This window comes from Carcharhinus amblyrhynchos, chromosome 22, assembly GCF_965287045.1.
Source record: "Carcharhinus amblyrhynchos chromosome 22, sCarAmb.v2.hapA, whole genome shotgun sequence".
NCBI lineage: Eukaryota > Metazoa > Chordata > Chondrichthyes > Carcharhiniformes > Carcharhinidae > Carcharhinus > Carcharhinus amblyrhynchos.
Window position 1 is genome coordinate 7,094,913 of NC_137345.1, and position 23,712 is coordinate 7,118,624.

At 46.6% G+C, this 23,712-nt stretch overlaps 1 protein-coding gene across 5 annotated transcripts in view; it reads right to left on the minus strand.

The window, feature by feature from the left end:
• nfasca (neurofascin homolog (chicken) a) overlaps positions 1-23,712 on the minus strand; it is a 272,340-nt gene that overhangs the window by 61,057 nt on the left and 187,571 nt on the right. For 3 of the 5 annotated variants that reach the window (XM_080209758.1, XM_080209760.1, XM_080209757.1), the window contains 9 exons: positions 22,298-22,445; positions 19,729-19,853; positions 16,181-16,225; positions 10,974-11,075; positions 8,887-9,084; positions 7,874-7,944; positions 6,636-6,858; positions 4,261-4,376; positions 1,792-1,996 (listed from right to left, as the gene is read on the minus strand). In XM_080209758.1, the coding sequence (XP_080065884.1) occupies positions 1,792-1,996; positions 4,261-4,376; positions 6,636-6,858; positions 7,874-7,944; positions 8,887-9,084; positions 10,974-11,075; positions 16,181-16,225; positions 19,729-19,853; positions 22,298-22,445 (1,233 nt within the window). The remainder of the gene's footprint in view (positions 1-1,791; positions 1,997-4,260; positions 4,377-6,635; positions 6,859-7,873; positions 7,945-8,886; positions 9,085-10,973; positions 11,076-16,180; positions 16,226-19,728; positions 19,854-22,297; positions 22,446-23,712) is intronic. The other 2 variants (XM_080209761.1, XM_080209759.1) reach the window with 1 other exon arrangement.

The window sequence follows — 23,712 nt, forward strand, 5'->3', positions numbered from 1 at the left end:
GGAATAGCACCCTTATTTGGGTAAAAAATAACCCAGAGACATGTGGCAAGGTAAAGATGGTGCACAAATCACTGGACAGTTTGCCTTTGTAAAAACGGGAACTCATCCCTTACCACATTGTCACGAGGTTGTGCCCCAATGTATTATTGAAAATATAATGTTACAACTTTCAATTGACTACGAGTGCGGAAGTTTGAAATGCGGCACAGTAAACTATTTGAAAACATAAGGTTACCGTCCAAAGTAAATCTGAAGAAGCAAACAAAACACCCTCAGGGGAGTGAAGAGAGAGATGTTTCCTAATAATTCATTATTAGGAAATAATAATGAATTATTATTTCCTAATAATAATTCAAAACTTCCCCTACGAGGCAAGTAAGAAGTCTCACAACACCAGGTTAAAGTCCAACAGGTTTATTTGGAATCACGAGCTTTTGGAGCACTGCTCCATCATCAGGTAATTGGTCCCCTGTGAGGGAAAAAAAATCCTCTCACATCCCCCCTTTTGAATTGCCTCAGAATCTTATATATGGCTCAATACCAGAGGTGAATGGCTGCGTTAACACTGCAGCATGACAAACATTGTTCAGGCTGGGTTGAGGTGTCGGGAAATAAAGATACCTTTAACATAATCTGTATTTGTGTTCGTGGGGATAAGAATTGGATTGTAGCTGAAGTGAGCTAAATTTTGTGTCCTGTATTTAAAAGGGTTAACGGCTTCAGTTTGGTTTAGATGCATGCATGGTCACGAGGGTTTACAATGTGAAAGCAAACAATGCTTAAAGGAAATCTAAGTTGTAGCTTAGCAACCAGGGGCCGTCCTAACACAGAAAAAACTTTTGAGTTAGTTGTAGGCTAGAGGCAGGAGAAGCTGGACAGGACATGGAGCTGCAGGGAGCGGACTTCCCAAAAGAACAAGGGTGTCCCGAAAAACAGGGAGTGGGGACAAAAAGCATGACTCAGGAAGGTCACCAAATTAAAGGAACAAAGAAGTAGAACAAGGTCCTGTTCAGGCAAATTCATCAGGCAGAGAAAATGTTCTGAATTAAAGAGTCAGCTGAAAGAACTAGATTTAAAGTTGGCAAGGTGAGGAGCCAGGCATCCGAGGTAAATCAAAAGTTTGATGACACTTTAATGCAGCCTGTGAAGTGGTAGCATTCTGTTGCCATGGCTGGGTAGCTGAGAGATTGTGTGGAAACTTGAACACACATGGCAATTCAAAGCAGGGGAATACCAAAAGGGGAGGCTGAAATCCTGGAGGTGGATCCTTGATGAAGGCATCCGAGAGAAAATTTTGTTTCCAGGGGGATTCCAAGCGTGTTCTTCGAGAATGGAACTTGGAAACATTCGTGTGGAAGTCAGAGTTCCAGCGAGACCAGTTGGCTCACAGTGTGACAAGCATCTGGGGAGATTTAGTTAGAAATCCACAGAAGTGGATTGGGTGTCATCTGTCACTTGGTTTTAGAGCTGGGTGTGTGTGACCACAGTTGGTCCGTTGATTTGCATGGACTATGTACTGACTGGAACAATTGGAATACATTTTGTAACTTGAGATATCCTTACAAATCTGTGTGCATCTATGAAGATATAGGTGAGGTGAAGCAGTAGTTTATTACAGTTCATCTTTTTTGTTTAATAAAGGTTTTACTCTTTTGTTAAAAGTCAATCAGCAGTCCTGTTTATACAGGTCTCTAAACAAAGAAAAAACAATCTATCGATCCAGGATTCTACTCTGGGACATGGCCACACATGTAAGCGAGGGAGAGGTTCGGGATGGATTTCCCTGCTTACCTCCTTCGGTGGTGTTTATTGCAAACTCTTCACTCCAGGGACCACGACCTCTGCCGTTGACCGCTGCCACTTGCAGCTTATACATGTGATACGGCTGCAGTCCCCACACAATGGTACGTGGACGCTGTCCAGGGGACTCCATGACCTTAACGCGTGACCTATATCGGCCAGTCCCCAGCAGACTCCCCTCATTCCAGTACTGAATCTATGCAGAGGAAGGGTCTCAATCAGTTGGTAAGCTCTTTCAGAGATTGAACGGAGGTGACAGAGGGAAATCCCGGAGCAGTTGGCCATCGAAGCCAAGGGAGTCACCATTTTGTAGAGTACCTTTGCTCTCCTACCTGCCTCTGCAGTGACCTACTCTCCTCTCTCCTGGAACTAGTCTGCCATCCTGAACTGGGCAGCGAACGCAATGCCAACCTGCTAAAGAGTCACCAGCTGAAAGATCCCACCTGTTGGCTCACCTTTGACCCATCATGGTCAGGATTCAGAGATGGTCCCAACACCTGAAATTTTTCAAAGGTTATAAAGTTCCCCCTAGGGGTTAAGGCAAGTCCATAGAATCCCCACAGTGCAGAAGGAGGCCATTTGGCCCATTGAGCCTGCACCGCCAACAATCCCACCCAGGCCCTATCCCCACAACCCCACACATTTACCCCAGCTAATCCCCCTGACACTAAGGGACAATTTAGCATGGCCAATCCACCTAACCCGCACATCTTTGCAGTGTGGGAGGAAATTGAAGCATCTGGAGGAATCCTACACAGTCACGGGGAGAACTTGCAAACTCCACACAGTCAGCCGAGGCTGGAGTTGAACTTGGGTCCCTGGTGCTGTGTGAGGCAGCAGTACCAGCCACTGTGCTGCCTTCCGCGGCTGACTTTCTGCCTCAGCCCTCTGAGGACTCACAACTGGTGATGCTGCCCATTTACCACTTTCCTCTCGAAATTTGTTACGGAAAGTTTTATGAACTTATGGGTTATGAACCTACAATTCATAAATAGATCATTTAGCCCATCATGTCTGTACCTACCACATCCCCTATCCCCATAACCCCATGCATTTTATTTTGCTCATCGCCCTGACACTAAGAAGCAATTTAGCATGGTTAATCCACTTAACCTGCACATCTTCTGGACTGTGGGAGGAAACCAGAGCACCTGGAGGAAACCCATGTAGACATGGGGAGAACATGCAAACTCCACACAGACAGTGGCCCGAGGCTGGAATTGAACTGGGTCCCTGGTGCTGTGAGACAGCAGTGCTAACCACTGTGCCACCGTGTATTCAGTAACTGATTCTCTTTGCTATGTTATTGTTCCACAATGCATCTCATTGTGCTGGCGTCCATTGGAAAATGTCATTCTCTGTTATGTTGTGTGTTTCAATAAAAGCCCACAGTCCCCTACACCAACTAGCTGGTTTCGGAGGTATTTTGCTGCTTTATTTGGGTTTATGAATTATAACCAATGGCAATGTTGGCAGATAAATGTGATCAAGCTTCAATCCTTTGTTCCAGTAAACGAGGAAGAGCAGTGAGGATGGAACTGAACCTCGAGGAACTGCTGATGGGAATAATATAACACCGTCTGTCACATTCATTCTTGATTTGATGCCCATCAGGCACATCACACTAATGTAGATAATAGGAGGCTGGAATTAGTCAATAAGATGCACTGCAGCAATTCACTAAAGATCCTTGGGCAGCACCTTCCAAACCCACGACCACTTCCATCTAGAAGGACAAGGGCAGCAGATACATGGGAACACCAATGCCTGCAAGTTCCCCTTCAAGCCACTCACCATCCTGACTTGGAAATATATCGCCCTCCTCTGCAGTCACTGGGTCAAAATCCTGGAATTCCCTCCCTAATGGCATTGTGGGTCAACCCACAGAACATGAACTGCAACAATTCAAGAGGGCAGCTCACCACCACCTTCCCAAGGGCGACTAGGGATGGGCAATAAATGCTGGCCAGCCAATGATGCCCACGTCCCACAATTGAATGAAAAAAACATACTTTGCCTGGACATTGTATCATTGTATATGAACACACAAACCACATGAATTTAAACAAACACAGAAAAACACTCAAGTGCAGAAATACACAGACATACACATAAATAGATCATAGAAACAAACACACACACACACACACACACACACACTCAGGTGCACACATGCTTACACATACTCAAGCACACACATACATGCTCACACATACACTCATACATGCTTGTGCACATATACACATGCTCACACACACACAAACACACACATGCTCTCACACACATGCTCACACATACTCTCACACATGCATGCTTGGTTACACACACACACAGACACACACATGCACTGATACACAGGCTTTGCAGCAAGAAATCTCCAGCAGTGTTCACTTTATTTACATCTGTAACTTGCAGGCAACAGTGTTGAGTAATAGAATTAAGGATCCTGCAGTTACTTACTCTGTAGCCGGTGAGATATCCCTGAATCGTATCCGGTGGCAACGATCTCCACTGGAGTAGAATGGCAGTGCTGTTAACAATTCTTCCAGAAATACTGGTGGGTGCTGCACTGGGATCTAAATAGAATCACAAAACAAAGTTCAAAGATCAGTAAGTGTCAGACAACGAGGCACAGAACTGAATGGTCTAAGGCAGCAATTTATTTTTTCATTACTGGGCAAAAGGCAATGCATTAATAACTTCAACTTCAGAGACCAAAGCTCATCTGCAACAATCCAGCTCCCCATCTGACAAGGCTTTGATCTGAAAATTCTCATCCTTGCTTTTAAAACCCACCATAGGCTCGCTTCGCTTTACCTCTCAGTGTCCTCCAGCCCCATGACCCTGCAAAATCTCAGAGTTCCTCCTGGTCTTTTCACTTCTGCAACTTGCATTCCAATTATTCCATCATTGGTGGTCATGCATTCAGTTGCTGAGCTCTGGAATTCCCTCTTCTTTACCTCTCTCCCTCCCTTTCCTCCTGTAGGACATCCCTTAAAACCTACTTCTTTGACCAAGCTTTTGGGTCACCTGGTCTAACATCAAGAGATGTCTTGATGTGGAGATGCTGGCGTTGGACTGAGGTAAACATAGTAAGAAGTCTCATAACACCAGGTTTAAGTCCAACCAGTTTATACAATAGTAACCCACAAGCTTTCAGAAACAGTGTTCCTTCATCAGATGTGTGGAAGGTTCTTGAATGTTTCTCTGGTCAGAACCTTCCACACACCTGACGAAGGAACATCATTTCCGAATGGAAATGTGGAATTACTATCAAATAAACTGGTTGGACTTAAACCTGGTGTTGTGAGACTTCTTACTGACATCTCTTACCAAGTAAATGCTTTGTATTACTGAAGGAGCTTAATATTTATGGGTTCTTTTGCTGATTAACTGAATACCTCTGTGCAAAATTCAGGCTGTTAAGGGTTTAATCCATTTGACCCAATGAAGGAAAAGGTTAAAAAAAAAATTCAACTAAACATCCTTTGCAAAAAGCAGAAACACAACTCCTGCCTTTTCCCCATAACCTCTGATACCCTTATTAATCAAAAACCTATCGATCTCTCTCTTAAAGACACTCAATGACCTGGCCTCCGCAATCATCTGCGGCAAAGAGTTCCACAGGTTCACCACTCTCTGGCTGAAGAAATTCCTCCTCATCTCTGTTTTAAAGGATCGTCCCTTTAGCCTGGGGTTGTGCCCTCTGGTTCTAGTTTTTCCTACTAGTGGAAACATCCTGTCCATGTCCACTCTATCCAGACATTGTAGTATCCTGTAAGCTTCAATGAGATCCTCCTTCATCCTTCTAAACTCCAATGAATACAGATCCAGAGTCCTCATTTGTTCCTCATAAAACAAGCTCTTCATTCCAGGGATCATTCTTGTGAACCTCCTCTGGACCTTTTCCACATCCTTCCTTAGAGATGGGAATCATAGAATCCCTACAGTGTGGAAAGAGGCCATTCGACTCATTGGGTCTCCACTAACTTTCCAAAAGAGCATCTGACCCACGCTTGCCCTCATGAACAGATGTATTTACCCCACTCCTACCCTCCTACCTTCAGCAAGCGGCAATTTATCATGGCTAATCCACCCAACTTACACAGTTTCGGAGTTTGGGAGGAAACCGGAGCACCCAGGGGAAACCCATGCAAACATGGGGAGAATGTGCAAACTCTGCGCAGACAGTCACCTGAGGCCGGAATGGAACCCGGGTCCCTGTGAGGCAGAACTGCTAAGCTCCGTGCCACCCATATGGAAGAGTAAGGTTTTCATTTCTGTAACTCTTTTTATGGCTTCTGGGCCTCCCCAAGCACTTTACAACCATCGATGCTCTGATCACATGTAAACTCGCAGTGAGGAAATGCAGTGGCCAATTTGCACACAATGACCCACAAACAGCATTAATATTAATGACCAGATAATCTGCTTTTAGTTAACGTACTGACAGGGTCAGGGAAGCCTTCTACTTCTTCCAGCAGTCCCCTGGGGTCTTTGAGCCAAGGGGCTAAAGTAATGCCTTGTCAGGAGCTGAGGATCTCTGACAGCGCAGCAAGCACTCAGGGCTTGTCATGGTTGATCAAGTCAGCCCAGTGAGGACTTGTACTTATGACCTTAAATCCGAGGCTAAGGCCTCGCCAAAGTCAGAAAACCATCCCTTCACCACCACCGCCCCTCCCAAACCCTCCCCCCCTCCAAACCACGACCCCCCCCACCGCCCCCCCCCAAGGCAGACGATGAGAACGTTGCCACTGGAGTTTATTTTTGGTACGCTCTGGGTCTAATGGGGCAGCACATCGAGGATCCGGGCCTGCGTCACTCAGCATACTTACAGTCTTCACCCGAGTATCCGATTATAGTTCTCGGCTCAGGGCCCACTCCAAAATCATTGACGGCCTGCACTCTGATCTCATAGGGCGTGAAGAAGGGGGTGGGTGAGACCACGTAGCTGGGCCTGGTGACCGTGGCTGTCGACCACTCCCCGCCCACATCCCTTTGCCTCCAGCTGACGATGTACTTCAGATTGGGTCCGCTGATCTGTGTACCATTCAGTGGCTGCAAGCGAGGAAATAAAGCCCAGAATAAAAAGACAGAATGGTTTATATGGGATACTGCAAACAAAACATAACAACGGGACTTCAGATAGTAGTTCTTATTTTATTTCCTCCTACTCCCCCCACAACTTAAGTTAGCCTCTGTATCATAAATGCTCCTTAACACTGAGCAAGTAAAATACCGACAGTGCAGAGAGACGTCATTCCGCTCATCGAAACTGCACTGACAACAATCCCCCCCCAGGCCCTATCCCCAAAACACAGAATTTACCCTAGCTAGTCTCCCTGACACTAAGGGGAAATTTAACATGGCCAATCCACCTAACCTGCACATCTTTGGACCATGGGAGGAAACTGGAGCACCCGAAGGAAACCCACGCAGACATGGGCAGAATGTGCAGGCCCCGCACTAACAGTTACCCAAGCCCTGAATCGAACTCTGATCACTGGCGCTGTGAGGCTGCAGTGCTAACTACTGTGCCACTGTGCTGCCCTTAGAAACAGTTAAAAAATCCACAGGCTTCTCACCTGTATTTAGGACAGTTATAGATCTTTAAGTTTATACAGTTTAAAGTATATTTATCCGTGTCAGAAATAGGCTTCCATTAACACTGCAATGAAGTTACTGTGAAAATCCCCTGGTCGCCCACACTCCGGCGCCTGTTTGGGTACACTGAGGGAGAATTTAGCACGGCCAATGCACCCAACCAGCACGGACTGTGGGAGAGAACTGGAGCGTCCGGAGGAAACCCACGCAGACACGGGGAGAACGTGCAGACTCTGCGCAGATAGTGACCCCAAGCTGGGAGTTGAACCCAGGTCCCTGGCGCTGTGAGGCAGCAGTGCTAACCCCACTGTGCCACTTTGCCACCCCGTCCCTGTTAACAGCTCCATCACCCCTCATAGATCTGCCCAATTAACCGCTCAACTATCTCCTCCACAGCCGACCTGAGTCACTGGTTGAGCTGGGGGTTTATTAATGAGACGTGTACAACAACAGGGTGAGCTGTTCCTACCGTCCATCTGATCTCCATGCTGGACCTGGATATTCCTGCGCCTCTGACGTCAGTTGGATTCATCTCAGGAGCTGAGAAACATGAAGTGATGTCAGAACTTCCTCCATTCAGCTCGGAGAATTGTAGCAATGACACACTGCTCCCCAAAATTCTCCCCCAAAAAATTTTAAGTGTTGAATTTGCGGGAAAACTGGAGTAATTCACGCTGTTCTTCTCAGTGGGAGTTTGTAAGGAGTCCTCAGAGGTAGAAGGTGTTTCACCAAAATCCCTTTATTTATAATCTAACAGCCGTACAGAGTGTCCGCAGTCAGTAGTCTACTTCCAGGGGCGCCTGAGGAACTGACACTCCCAGTTAAGTACAAGGCAAGGACTCCCTGATTGGATCCTTAATCAGGGAGTTCATACTCCAATAGGCCAGCCTCAATGGCCTGATTGAACTCCAGTAGGAAGTCTCGCAACACCAGATTAAAGTCCAACAGGTTTATTTGGTAGCACGAGCTTTTGGAGCGCTGCCCCTTCATCAGCTTACAGTAAGAAATCTCACTACACCAGATTAAAGTCCAGCAGATTTGTTGGGTGGGACGAGCTTTTGGAGCACTGACCCTTCATCGGGTTAGTGACAAGCACTCACCTGATGAAGGAGCAGTGCTCCGAAAGCTCGTGCTGCAAATCAACCTGTTAGACTTTAACCTGGTATCGTGAGACTTCTTACTGTGCCCACCCCAGTCCAACGCCAGCACCTCCACACCCTGACTGAAGTCATTACAGAGTTCAGACTAGGATCTCTCATACTCTGTGCACCGCAGGGCCACCAGCGTAAATATCATTACAAATCAAGGCGGTGGGTCCTATTCCCGCTTGGGAGGCTGAGATCAGTGGGCCACTGTGCACCTGGTGATTCACCCAGGATATGGTCAATGCAAAACCCAGGTCATAAAGACAGGTTGCACATCACATTTTAATGACTTAGAGCCACACACCGTGACAGAGAAAGGTCAGGATAGGACCATTACCTGTTCCAGTTGTCTGGTAGCGTTCGGAGGGTACACTGGGGGCACCTTCGCCCACTTCATTCACCGCGATCACCCGGAACTGGTAGTTAACGTACGGAGACAGCTGTAACACCGCAGAGTTGATGTTGCCTGGGATTCTGGTCAGATTGTGCCACTTTCTCGGTTCAAACTTGTTTTCTTCAAACTGCACGATGAAGGCTGTAAAGAGGGAGAACATAAGAACATAAGAAATAGGAGCAGGAGTAGGCCATCTAGCCCCTCGAGCCTGCCCCGCCATTCAATAAGATCATGGCTGATCTGTCGTGGCTCAGTTCCACATTCCCGCCCTCTCCCCATAACCCTTAATCCCCTCGCTTATCAAGAACCCATCAACCCGCTTCTTAAAAATATTTAGTGAGGTAGCCTCCACCACTTCAACGGGCAGAGAATTCCAGAGATTCACCACCCTTTGAGTGAAGAAGTTCCTCCTCAACTCCGTTCTAAACCGCCCCCCCTTTATCTTGAGGCTGTGCCCCCTAGTCCTACTGTCCTTTCTGAGCGGGAAGAGTCTCTCCACCTTTATCCTATCCATCCCATTCATCATCTTGTATGTTTCAATGAGATCTCCCCTCATTCTTCTAAACTCTAACGAGTACAAGCCTAGTTTATTCAGCCTCTCCTCATAGCTCAACCCCCTCAACTCCGGGAGGAATATCAAACACTGCGTCCACTGGCTCTATTAGTGCAGGCAATTAACAGCGATTTTCTCCTTCTTCAACACTTTTGCTTCCTCACGCCACCCGCCACATCACAACTTAGTCAATAGCCTGAGACAGAAAATAAGCTCTCGGATAAAAGCAAATTATTGCAGATGCCGGAATCTGAAACCAAAAAAGAAAATGCTGGAAAACCATAGAATCCCTACAGTGCTGAAGGAGGCCATTCAGCCCATCGAGCCTGCACAAACCCACCCCAGTCCTATTCCTGTAACCCCACACATTTACCCTTGCTAATCCCCTGCCACTAGGGTCAATTTAGCATGGCCAATCAACCTAACCCACACATCTATGGACTGTGAGAGGGAACTGAAGCATCTGGAGGAAACCCATGCAGACATGGGGAGAATGTGCAAACTCCATACAGTGACCTGGCACTGTGAGGCAGCAGCACTAACCACTGTGCTGCCCCAATCTCAGCAGGTCTGGCAGCATCTGTAAGGTGAGAAAAGAGCTGACATTTCAAGTCCAGATGACCCTTACTGTGTCAAAGCTCAACAAGGTCTCGGGATTCGGAGTACGGTGCAGTGAGGGGTTCGTCTCTCCCCCCACAACTCTGCCACCTGGTGCCGAAACCTGAAACTGCAGGGATTTCAACTCATGAAAGAAATCGGCCAAACACACATCAGGGTAAGGAGGAATGACTCTCACCTCATCAGGGAGATGTGGGGCACGTTTGAGGGAATTTCCTGGTTATTTTGTGAATTCTACCAATGCCATTCTCATGGTGGCCTTGTAGATTCAATGTTGGCGATAGTTGGCAAGGATTCCAGCGATAGCCCAGCATTGATCAAAGATCTGGTCAAGAGTGCGTTTGAGAGGGGGAATGGTTACTATTAGAAAAGCTCCCTAGCTTCCTTACTATTATTTGTCCTGATGAATGCAAGACAGAAACACAGAAGATAGGAGCAGAAGGAGGCCATTTGGCCCTTCGAGCCTGCTCCGCCATTCATCACAATCATGGCTGATCGTCCAACTCAATAGCCTAATCTTGCTTTCTCCCCATAATCTTTGATCCTGTTCACCCCAAGTGCTGTATCCAGCTGCCTCTTGACTACATTCAATGTTCTGGCATCAACTACTTCTCGTGGTAATGAATTCCACGGGCTCACCACTCGGGGTGAAGAAATGTCTCCTCACCTCCGTCCTAAATGATCTATCCCGAATCGTCAGACTGTGACCCCTGATTCTGGGCCAAATGGCCTCCTCCTGCTCCTATCTTTTACGTTCCAACACAATTTTTCTGACCACACGTGTTGGGTGTACAAAATGACAAGAAGAAATGTTCAAGTGACTGTTGTGCCTTGCTTAGCACAGATGCCAGGTTTGTACCTGTGATTGGGCTGTTATTGTCATCACCAGGGATCCAGGTCAGCCTTATACTCCGATCTGTTGGGTCCGTCAGTTCCAGATCTCGGGGTGGTTCAGGACGATCTACAATGAATCATGTCAAACGGCTTAGCCAACGTAACAGAACCGATTCTCCCCAATTCTATCTGAACACCAACGTCAATATTCCAAACTAAACCCGAACAAAATCAGCCCAATTAAATCAACCCAACTTCCGAAAGCCAATCAGGTGCTCTCTGAAGCCAAACCAAGTCAGACCGATGCGATTCTCCAAAAGCCAAAACAAGTCAATCAAACTTCCCAAACCAAAATAAGACTTAAACCTTCGCGGCTCCCCACAGTGTAGAAGAAGGCCATTCAGCCCATCGAGTTCACACCGACTCATACCCAGGCATAACCCCTAACCCCACGTATTCACCTCGCTAAATGTGCAAACTGCATGCGGACAATGACCCAAGCCGGGTATCGAACCCGTGTCGCTGGCGCTGTGAGGCAGCAGTGCTAATTACTGTGCCATTGTGTCCTCTGCATTCTTCTCCAACACTTTGACAGCTTTCCGAAAGCCTTGTGCCGGGAACTGGAAACCGTTCTGACTGACCTAACCAGTGAATTATGAAGATTTCTTCTTTATGACTCTATGTCTTCACGCTCCATCTAAAACAGTCTGTGCTTTTCATTATTTAGCAGGGCCTAAGTAATGCGATCACTTTGAAAATGGGTATGAATTATTTAAGAACCACACTTAGCTGATTCCTACAGGTAAGGAAGAGAAAAGGGGGAAGGAGGAAAGAAAAGCAAGAGGAAGAGGGTAGCAGTGGGAGGGTGTGTTTCTGAATGGAGGGCTGTGGCAAGTGGCGTTCCTCAGGGATCAGTGCTCGGACCTTTGCTGTTTGTAAAATATATAAAAAATTTGGGAGAAAATGTGACTGGTTTGATTCGTAAGTTTGCGGGCGACACAAAGGTTGGTGGATTTGCAGATAAGCGATGAGGACCATCAGAGGATACAGCAGGATATAGATCGGTTGGAGACTTGGGCAGAGAGATGGCAGATGAAGTTTAATCTGGACAAATGTGAGGTAATGCATTTTGGAAGGTCTAATACAGATAGGAAAAATGCAGTAAGTGGCAGGAACCTTAAGAATATTGATAGGCAGAGGGATCTGGGTGTATAGGTACACAGGTCACTGAAATTGGCAATGCAGGTGGAGAAGGTAGTCAAGAAGGCACACGGCATGCTTGCCTTCATCGGCCGGGGCACTGAGTTTAATAATTGGCAAGTCATGTTGCAGCTTTATAGAACCTTAGTGAGGCCGCACTTGGAATATAGTGTTCAATTCTGGTTGCCACACTACCAGAAAGATGTGGAGGCTTTGGAGAGGGTACAGAAAAGATTTAGCAGGATGTTGCCTGGTATGGAGGCCATTAGCTATGAGGAGAGATTGGAGAAACTTGGTTTGTTCTCATTGGAACGACAGAGGTTGAGGGGCGACCTAATAGAAGTCTACAAGATCATGAGGGGCATGGATAGAGTGGATGGAAGAGTCAATTACTGTGGGACATAGGTTTAAGGTGCGAGGCTAAAGTTTAAAGGAGATGTATGAGGCAGATTTTTTATACAGAGGATGGTGGTTGCCTGAAACTCGCTATTAGTGGAGGTATAGAAGCAGATGAGATAGTGAGTTTTAAGGGGTGTCTGAACTAATATGTGAATAGGATGGGAATAGAGGGATATGATCCCTCTATTCTATTTAGTTCAGTTGGGCAGCATGGTCAGTACAGGCTTGGAGGGCCGAAGGGCCTGTTCCTGTGCTGTAATTTTCTTTGTTCTTTGAATTGAAAGAAGACATGCGAGAGAAAGGAAGAGAAACAATGTTGAATTGCAAAGCACGTGCATTAGGACTGACCAGATTTGTACTGGAGTGTGACTAGCTTTGCTGGAGGGTGCTTCATGACTCCGACAAGGTACTAAATGCATGTGCTGTTCAAAACTGAGGCATGAGCTTACCCCTACACGGCACAACGTCCATGAACTAATTCTGACACTGAAAATATCTGCACCCTATGAAGGCAAAGGAGACAGAGGATCCTCTGTCAGTGATATCTGAGGATGGTATTGAATGTACCAAGTAGATGTGTCACTTGGACCTTGAACCCAGTGTCCTGTTGAGCACTGAGCCTAGTTAGTGCCAAGGTGGAAAGCACTGGGCAGAATTTGGAACTGTCATTGAGAGAAAGCACGGGTGTTCTATTGGCACGGCTTTGCATCATAAACCAGTTGTCCAGCCGACTGAGCCAAACCAACCCCCCTCAATGTACCCTCTTAAATGTACAACACCTCAGCAGTGGTTTTGTTGAGTAAGTCGTAGAGTAACCCCTTCTTCTCCCTAAAAAAAAATTCTATGTAGTAACAATTCTGGTGAGAAGAGGATGTGGCACAGTCCATTAGAAAGGAGGGCATTTATACCACGTTATATCACAGGTCTTAGTATATCAGGCAATGTTATTGTGGTTAGCGTATGTGTTAGGTTATTAGAAACACACAGTGTGTAACTGGTTTACTGTTAATCGGAGACCTACAGAGAGACTGAGCATGTTCCGAGATAGTAAGTGGTTTCCTGCATCAGGCAACCAATGCCCCCATTACTTCTTCAATCTGGGTAGTATCCAATGATGTAAGATGCTGTTATTTCTCATGATGAACTTGAGGAGACTGGGTTAGACTTGGCACTCTGAGAATCATAGAGTCCCTACAGAGCAGAAGGAGGCCATTCGGCCCATCAACTCTGCACCAACCATAGTCCAACTCAAGCTCGATCCCCATAACCCCGTGCATTTATCCTAGCGAGTCCCCCTGACACTAAGGGGCAACTTAGCATGGCCAATCCACCTAACCCGCACATCTTTGGAGTGTGGGAGGGAACTGGAGCAGCCGGAGGAAAAGCACATAGACACGGGGAGAATGTACAAACTCTACACAGACAGTGACCCAAGCCGGGAATTGAACCCGGGTCCCTGGTGCTGTGAGGCACCGATGCTAACCACTGTGCCACCGTGCTGCCCTTAACGTAATATTTTTAAATGATATAATCCTTTTTAAAAGAAATATATACAGAAGGGGGAAAAAAAAATCACATTTACTTTTCAATGAACCTTTAGTAAATGGTTGGGAGATTCTTTCATATACTTCAGGTGACTGTACCATTGCGCCAAGGTGCTGCTCTTGATGCTCAGGTTGGGTGTTGGAGATGCAGTGATACTGGCCAAAATTCTCCAGGCATTCTCAACAGCACACCCTTTCCCGTGGGCTTCCCATTGGCATGGGGCAGCATCAATGGGAATTCTTATCAACAGCGGGCAGACAGAGAATCCTGCTGACAGGAGACACACGGCTGGGGAGGCCGGAGAATCTCACCCACAGTTCCTTGGAGTGCCACGTTTATCCCTTCCATTTCCCCTTACAGTCGATCCAAATGTGTCACAGTGGGACTTACGTAGGGAAGGGAAACTCCATTCCAAGTCCCCTATTTACAAGTTATCGAGTTGCATCTTGGAAGAAGCCTTGGAAACCCTTGGTTGGTGCAAGGCCGAGGGCGACCAAGAGGAAATCGAGTGAGAATCTGTGAAATCAGTTCAGGGATAGTAAATAGAATAACTGATCGCTCTTTCTATCTTGAAGCCAAGATTATGGGATCATCAATCAACCTTGTGTCAGGAACGTCAGTATTGGAAAAGGGCCACTTTCCAAATTTTCATCTAGCTTCAGCTGCACCCTATGAGTGGCACAGATTGGATGCAGGTTGGAATTGCTTTTACTCCCTCCCCACCCCCCAGCCCCTTTTGGGTCCAATCTCAGAAAAGTGTTACTTTGTCTATACCATTTGGCATTCCCAATTTCAATGTCAAAGGTTCACGCGCCTGAAATGGTTAACTTTAACGATAAGAGTTCTGTACAGTATGAAGATCCATCCTATCTACGCTCCTCATAATTTTGGAGACCTGAATTGGGTCTCCCCTCAACCTCCATCTTTCTAGTGAAAACAGTTGCCATACAACTTCCTTTCAGATAATACATTCTGGATAACAATTTGCTGTATAGAATTGTTTTCTTCATGTTACCCACGGTGCCAATCACCTTAAATCTTTGCTTTTCTTTGTTATCAGCCCCACTGCCACTGGAAAAAATTTCTCTTTATTTACTTCATGTCAACGATTCAATCTTTTTTGTAAAAATACCTTCATCATATCTCCTCTGAACCTTCTCTGCTCTAAGGAGAACAAGCCCCGCTTGTCCAGTTAAAAGGAAAATATTGCGGATGCGGGGAGCTCAAAGAAAATGCTGGAAAATCTCAGCAAGTCTGACAGCATCTGTCGAGAGAGAGTAGACACAGTAAGAAGTCTCACAACACCAGGTTAAAATCCAACCAGTTTATTTGATAGTAAACCCACAAGCTTTCGGAAACGATTTCGGAAAGCCACACCTTGTGGTGTTTACTATCAAATAAACTGGTTGGACTTTAACCTGGTGTTGTGAGACTTCTTATTGTGTTTACCCCAGTCCAACGCCAGCATCTCCGCATCGAGAGAGAGTAGAGCCAATGCTTCAAGTCTGGTCTTCATCAGATGATCTGACAAAGAGTCATCCAGACTCGAAACAGTGGCTCCGTTCTCTTTTCCACGCTGTCAAACCTGTTGAGATTTTCCAGCATTTCCGGTTTCTGTTCCAGCTTCTCCAGACTCGCCACACAGCTGAAGTTTTCCAGCTCTTGTGGCTTCCCTCTGCTGTTTTTCCAGACTGCATGCTTGTCCCGTTCCGCTTTGCAAGTCACTCACCTTCATAAACAAGAAGGCTCAACTCCACTGCCACAAGGCAACTAAAGATGGGAGATAGATGCCAGTGTGGTCTACCTCCCAATAAAAAAAAATAAAGTATCCTCAATCTAACCAGTCCCACCTTCCCCTGGACTATGCCAAGCATATCACGTGAAAACAGTTTGCATAATTCTGGTACCGTTTTGATAGTACACTGGTTAAATTTTCCTTTCAAAGTAGAGAACGTAGCGGTTGCCGGGGTTAAGATGTTAGGCGGTAATTCCCATCCAGGTCTCTTCTCGGGATCGCTAGAGCCTGCTGTGCTTTTCATTTCCAGGGTGGAATATTAATAGGTTTGAAGTAGTTAGTAAATGGATTACCTTTCAGTACAGCAGCAAGCGGGGTAATTTGGGTGGAAGGGACAACTGTGGAGGTAAGAGGAAGGTTGAGAGAGTTTAGTTTCACATTAAGACTTATAAAAGGAACAGTTAAAAGAGAAAAGATGAACATGAACAGAGGAAAGTAGGTGCAGTGGTTACAGTTATCCCCTTGGTTATAGCGCCTAGGACTCATATCCCCATTGTATTCAGTCACATCCAGAAGTGAGTGTGTTTAGATTCACATTTTCTTCAACATTATTTCAATTTCTGCAGTTTCACGGGGCGAGATTCACCGGCTGTTCAAGCCGGTGGGATTCTCCGTTCCCGCCGCAGTGAACGAAGTTTTGGCTGAGTGCCAAATCCTCCATCCTTGCTGGCAGCAGCAGCGGCGGGGCACGAATGGCCAGAGACCCCCACCCACAGTCTCCTCTTCCTCAGTTTTAACATGCAGCTGAAAGGGCCCATCAAATTGCAGCACCCAGATACGACGCAATCTAATTATGAATGGAGCATTCTCGCCAGACATTCTGCCCCACCAGCCTCAAAGTATTTCACCTTACAAGGAGAATTTATAATTTCTTTCGAGCAGTCAATGATCTGTAAGATTTGGTATTGGTCGCCACCGTTCAATCTCCAATCATCTTCACAGCAATACTTTCTGGACAGGGTCACCACCTTGGAAAACACCCACAATATTTGGTGGAACACATTGTTAACCATCAGGGCTTTCCTGAGCTTTTTTTCTTGTGTTCACTTATGGGACACAGGTATCGCTGGCTAGTTGCCTTTGAACTGAGTGTCTCGCTCCGCCATTCAGAGCGCAGTTGAGAGTCAACCACATTGCTGCAGCTCTGGGGAGCAATGTAGGCCAAACCAGCTAAGGACGGCAGATTTTCTTTTCTAAAGGACATCAATGAACCAGATGGGTTTTTCCAACATTCGACAATGGTTTCATGGTCATCAGTAGTTCCAGATATATTGTATTGAATTCAAATTCCACCATTTGCCGTGGCGGGTTTTGAACACAGGTCCCCAGAACATTAGTTGAGTTTCTAGATTAATAGTCTAGCGATAATACCACTAGGCCATCCATGCTATTCCTTTCCTAGGATCTGAATCTTCAGGTTGACGGTGATACCCATATTCATTCTCGACAGGTAAATAATGCAGAACATTAAACTGCACGGAGACTGGAGTCACTAATCAGACATATTTCTCAGGTTGCTCTCTTGGATTTTGGCATCCACCATACTGCCAATGGTGGTTTATGCACAAACTTCAATCACTCAGCTCACCACAACCAACTCAAGGGAAGTTAGAGTTAGGTAATGAATGTTGGCCCAACCGACGACCCAACTGAGTTTCAAAATGCGATATGTGTACAGGTTCCAAAGGCTATTTCTCAATATCTAAGGTCATTGACTGTTCTTGCAAACACCAGCTCCTCCCTTCCATCCAACAGGGGAAGATGGTGGTGGAGCTGAGTATCACTGGCCTAGTAATCCAGAGGCCCGGGCTAACTCTCTGGGTTCAAATCCCACTGTGGCAGCTGATGGAATTTAAATTCAATTAAGATCTGGAATTGAGAACTAGGGTGGGATTTTCCAGCCATGTTTATCCCAAGATTGGAAAATCCCGCCCGGGGTCAATAGACCTCTGCATGGTCCTGTCCTGCCCACTACGATTCCCGTGGCAGGTGGGACAGGAAAATTCTGCCCCTAGTCTCAGTGAAGGTGGTCATGAAACTATCATAGATTGTTGTAAAAACCCATCTGGTTCACGAATGCCCTTCAGGGAAGGTCAGGCCTACGCGTGACTCCAGACCCATAGCAATGTGGTCAACTCTTAGCTGCCCTCTGAAATGGCGGGGCGGCATGGGCAGGTTGGGCCGAAGGGCCTGCTTCCATGCTGTAAACCTCTATGGCTCTATAATAGGCAATCCCAGTGGATAAGCCACTCAGCAATCAGGGATGGATAAGGAATGTTGGACTTGCCAGCGATGTCCACATCCCATGAAAGGATAAATGAAAAAGACGGGTCTCTTCAGCTGTGAAACCTGTTGCATTTCCCAAATTTAGCTGCTCTGGGATCCAGAGCTAACCCAATGAAGACACTCAGCTTTGCTCTTCCCAGTCTCAGAGCTGTTGCATTGGAATGATCCGTGTCTAGAATTCACATTAAATATGTCATTCAAATGTCTGTTTCCTCTTTATGACCTGCTCCTGGCCACAAATAGCATTCTTTCACCTTTAAACTTTACATTAATTAGGAGTATCGTGCATAGAATTCCTACAGGAGGCCATTCGGCCCATCGTGTCTGCATCAATCACAATTCCACACAGACCCTATTCCTGTAACCCCACATATTTACTCTGCTACTCCTCTGGCACTAGGGGCAACTTAGCATAGCCAATCTACCTAACGTGAACATCTTTGGACTGTGGGAGGAAAGCGGAAGAAATCCACGCAGACAGAGGGAGAACGTGCAAACTCCACACAGTCACTGGAATTGAACCCACGTCCCGAGCGCTATGAGGCAGCAGTGCGAGCTACTCTGCCACAGTGGCGCCCTGTTTAAGGATCTGTCTGGCACTGGTTGAAGACTACTGATTCTGAAACTCAGCAAAACTCCATATCTATCTGTCTCCTTTTCTTGCTGCTTCCTCCAATGGCAACCTTACTGGGATCAACACATCCTAACATTCTTCGTTAACACTGAACGGATGAGATATGATGGGTCAAAAGGTCTTTTCCCATCCTTAATTTTCCTTACGCTCCAATTTTACCTCACAGTATGGGAGTTTGAGATCTTACGATGCAGGAGTAGCATTCCTGCCTCTGAGCCGAAGGTTCTGGGTTCAAGTCGCCCTCCAGGACTTGATGGACAAGGAAGGTCCATTCATAATGTAGCCAAACAGGCCCGATTGCCCACCTGCAAATCCTTCCAATATGTCTACCATAAGAATGGGAGAGACTCCTGGCTTGATGTGGAGTGGGGCCCCGCAGATGTTATAGCTTTTGAATTCAGATCAGCAATCTGTTCCATTCCAAGTTAGAAGAACAGTTGCCAGCGTGCACTTCTCTCCCTCATGCACCTTTAGACGTGGGAAGTTAAATAAGGATTTGAGTGTTCAGGCATTATGGCACTCTCCTGAAATGAATACTTTGAAAACATACAGTTTCACATTCAGTTGACAAGCTGGCTACCACAGAGCAGCAGTCCATGCCAGTAAGACAGTCCATCGCAGGTTGAACACCACTACCTGTCTAATATGTCAAAAACATGAGTGCCAGATGGCCCATGACCCTTAGCAAAGGGTCACTAGTTTTGGGGATTATTTGAAGGTGGGCCTGAGAAGCTGCGCTCCAATCAGAAATATGTGGGAAAAATGTCTCTCCGCTATTTAATTTCACAGGGGCAACGAAAATAGACCTTAAGAAGAAATTGAGAAATGTTTAATTCCTGTCCCATCAGAAAAATGGTGACATTAAATTCACTTATTTTCATAATGTACGGAATGGAGAAGCAATAAGATCATTATATTTACCTAGAACAGTGAGACGTGCCTTGGCTGAGTCACTGTCCAGCTCTGTACTGGCGACACACGTGTAGATCCCCTCATCTCGCTCAGACACATTGATAATCGTTAAAGAATCATCATCCTTCTTCATCCTGAAATTAAAGGCAGGCTGAAGTCACTTCTATTTCATCTTTCCCTTTTCTCATATTTTTGCTCCCCCTCTCTTCATTATTCAGTGTGACCTACCCATGCTGATGTGACCTTGTTGGTGAGGTACTGACCCATGTCAACGATCCATTTTAATGACCCACTTCAGTGACCCATGTCGGTGACCGATGTCAGTGACACATGTCAATAACCCATGTCAATGCCTCATGTCTGTGACCCCCGTGTCGATGACCCATGTTGGTGACCCCATGTCAGCGAGGTACTGACTCGCTAAGGTATTGAGCCACGTTGGTGAGACCGTGACCTTTCAGGGTCTAGTTGCCCTCCCATAAATTGCTCATTTATCCTCGTGTCAGTAGAACACTGTGTTGAATTTTCCAAATCGACATTTGTACCAGCAAGGTTTTCCTAACTGTCTCCAATTGTCCGTCCATCAAAGGAAATGCAGAGACAATTTTCCGGTCATCATTTTTCGTGGACGAGGTTTCTGGCCACTATCTTGCAATCTGAAAACCTGCTCTACTGAATCTCACCGTGTTTCTCACTTCAATCCCAGCCAAAGTCTTCAGCCAGTCCTATATTGGCTGGAAATCCTGCCTGAGATGTGACTTTGCTGCTTATGGGCTGGAAGTCAACTGCGCCGTCTGCTTGGACCACGGGGCAGAACTGAAAGGATTTCCCCTGTACAGCACAGCAAGGTACGCAACGAGTGAGCATCCTGTTTGTTACGGTCTCGACAAATAGAGTCACAGACGGAGACATTTTTCCCTGGAGTGTAGGAGGCTTAGAGGTGATCTTACAGAGGTCTAGAAAATAATGGTAAATTCAAAAGTCAACATCTTTTCCCAAAGGTAGGGGAGTCTAAAGCTAGAGGGCATAGTTTTAAGGTGAGAGGGGAGAGAGACAAAAGGGTCCAGAGGGGTGATTTTTTTCAGAGGGTGGTGAGCGTCTGGAATGAGCTGCCAGAGATAGTAGTTGAGGCAGGTACAATTTTGTCTTTTAAAAAGTATTTAGACAGTTACATAGAACATAGAACATAGAACACTACAGCACAAACAGGCCCTTCGGCCCACGAGTTGCGCCGATCACATCAACACCTACCAATCCATAGACCCATCTATAACCCCCAATCCCATTAAATCCCATATACTCATCCAGAAGTCTTTTAAAAGACCCCAGCGAGTTCGCCTCCACCACCACTGACGGCAGCCGGTTCCATTCACTCACCACCCTCTGAGTGAAAAACTTACCCCTAACATCACTTCTGTACTTTCCTCCCCGCACCTTAAATCTGTGTCCTCTCGTAGCGACCATTTCAACCCGGGGAAATAGCCTCTGAGAATCCACCCTATCTATTCCTCTCAACATTTTATAAACTTCTATCAGGTCGCCTCTCAACCTTCCTCTCTCCAGGGAGAAGAGTCCCAGCTCCCTCAACCTAACTTCATAAGGCATGCCTCCCAGTCCAGGCAACATCCTTGTAAATCTCCTCTGTACCCTTTCAATAGCTTCTACGTCCTTTCTATAGTGAGGCGACCAGAACTGCGCACGGTACTCCAAGTGAGGCCTGACAAGGGTCTTATAAAGTTGCAGCATTACCTCCTGATTCCGAAACGCAATCCCTCGATTAATGACGGCCAGTACACCATACGCCTTCTTAACCACATCCTCCACCTGCGAGGCCAATTTAAGAGTCCTGTGGACCCGGACCCCAAGATCCTTCTGCTCTTCAACACTACTAAGACTCCTGCCCTTGATAGTGTACTCGTTCATCCCATTGGTCCTGCCAAAATGGACGACTACACATTTATCCGCGTTGAAGTCCATCTGCCACTTCTCTGCCCAGTCCTGCATCCTATTTATGTCCTGCTGCAACTTCTGACATCCTTCCAGACCATCCACAACACCACCGACCTTCATGTCATCGGCGAACTTACTAACCCATCCCTCCACTTCCTCATCTAGGTCATTTATGAAAATGACAAACAGCAAAGGTCCTAGAACAGATCCCTGGGGCACTCCACTGGTGACTGACCTCCATGCAGGAAAAGACCCATCCACAACCACTCTCTGCCTTCTGCAGGCAAGCCAGTTCTGGATCCACAAGGCCAAAGCCCCTTGGATCCCATGCCCTCTCACCTTCTCAAGAAGTCTTGCATGAGGGACCTTATCAAACGCCTTGCTGAAGTCCATGTATACCTCGTCCACTGCACGTCCAGTTACACGGGTAAGATGGATACAGAAGGATGTGGGCCAAATGCAGGCAATTGGGACTAACTTAGTGGTAAAAATTGGGTGGCATGGACAAGTTGGTTCGAAGGACCTGTATTCATGCTGTAAACCTCTATGAGTCTATAATAAGCAATCCCAGCGAGGGGAGGGAACACCGTGACTGGATGAGGAGGCAGTGGACACAACGGCAACTCACCTCCACGGTAAGGATAGAATTTTGTCGTCTTTCAGCCAGGTGACCGTCAGTCTCATTGTTGGGTCGTGTCTCACTTTACATTCAAACTTCGCAGCTAGCGATCTCTTAACTGTTATAGATTCCGGGGCCCTTATAATCCGCGTGGGATCTTAATAAGTGGCAAAGAGAATAAAGACAAGTGAGTATCATGTTACCATTAAAGTCATCGAGGGAAAAGTAGCTGAATTAATATGCCATTTCCGCATCTGGGCCAGGATTTTGTGACTTCGCTGGGGGTGAGGCTTGTAAAATCCCGCCTGAGGCCAACGGGCAATTCCGTTCTGTGAGACTCACGCGCCCTGATTCCGGGTAAGCATGCTGGTAAAATTCCGGCCCTGATGTCCATCCTCCCTGCTTGCAATCGGTGGTAAAATGCAAAGTGATTGGATCTCCGGCCAGGATGACCATCTGTCCTGCATTTTAAGGTTCCTGATTTTGAAAGTGGCGTTTCTTAAGGAAAGCCTTTCATCCCATTTTTCCGGGACAGGAGTGCCAATGGGCGGCTGGGTCTGGGAGTTGCCTCTTGCCTTTGGCCTCATTTTTTCTTTTCTGAGCATCCCAGAATTCCCTTCCCGATTGGCATCGTGGGTCGACCCACCGCCCGTGGACCGCAGCGTTTCAAGAATACAGCTCAACACCACCTTCACAAGGGGCAACTGGGGATGGGCAATAAATGCTGGCTTAGCCAGGGACTCCCATGCCCCATGAGTTAATACTGCGGTCAGTGGCCACCAGGAGGCACAATGATCGGCAGAACAACCACCCCATCCCCGCCCGACATCCGACTATCTTTGCTGCGATGGTTATCTTCGCCACACCCCCTGCCACACTGACACACCCACCCCAAACCACAATGACCCCTCCCCGGCCCTCGCCCCACCCCCCCCTCCCCTACCTCCCACCCCCGCATTGAAGTTCTCTATTTCATAAAAGCTGGTCACCCTCTGGCCACACATTTTATGACACTTTCTTCTTCCCTGCCCTACACCATCATCTCCAAACTTTCTCTTAATGTTGCAGTAAATTTTCAGCTCTTAACTCTTGTTTCTCCCCCCCGCAGATGCTGCTCGATCTATACTCCGAGAAGTTTCTCCAGGATTCTCCCAAAAAGATTCAAAGTGCCAAATTTGTGTAAAAAACTGGAGTAACTCTCATTTTTTTTTAGTAAGTAGTCTCACAACACCAAGCTAAAGTCCAACAAGTTTATTTGGTAGCACGAGATTTTGGAGCGCTGCTCCTTCATCAGGTGAGTGCAAGATTTGTTTCACAAACAGGGCATATATAGACACAAACTCAATTACAAGATAATGGTTGGAATGCGAGTCTTTACAGGTAGTCAAGTCTTTACCTGGTGTAGTGAGACGCCTTACTGTGCC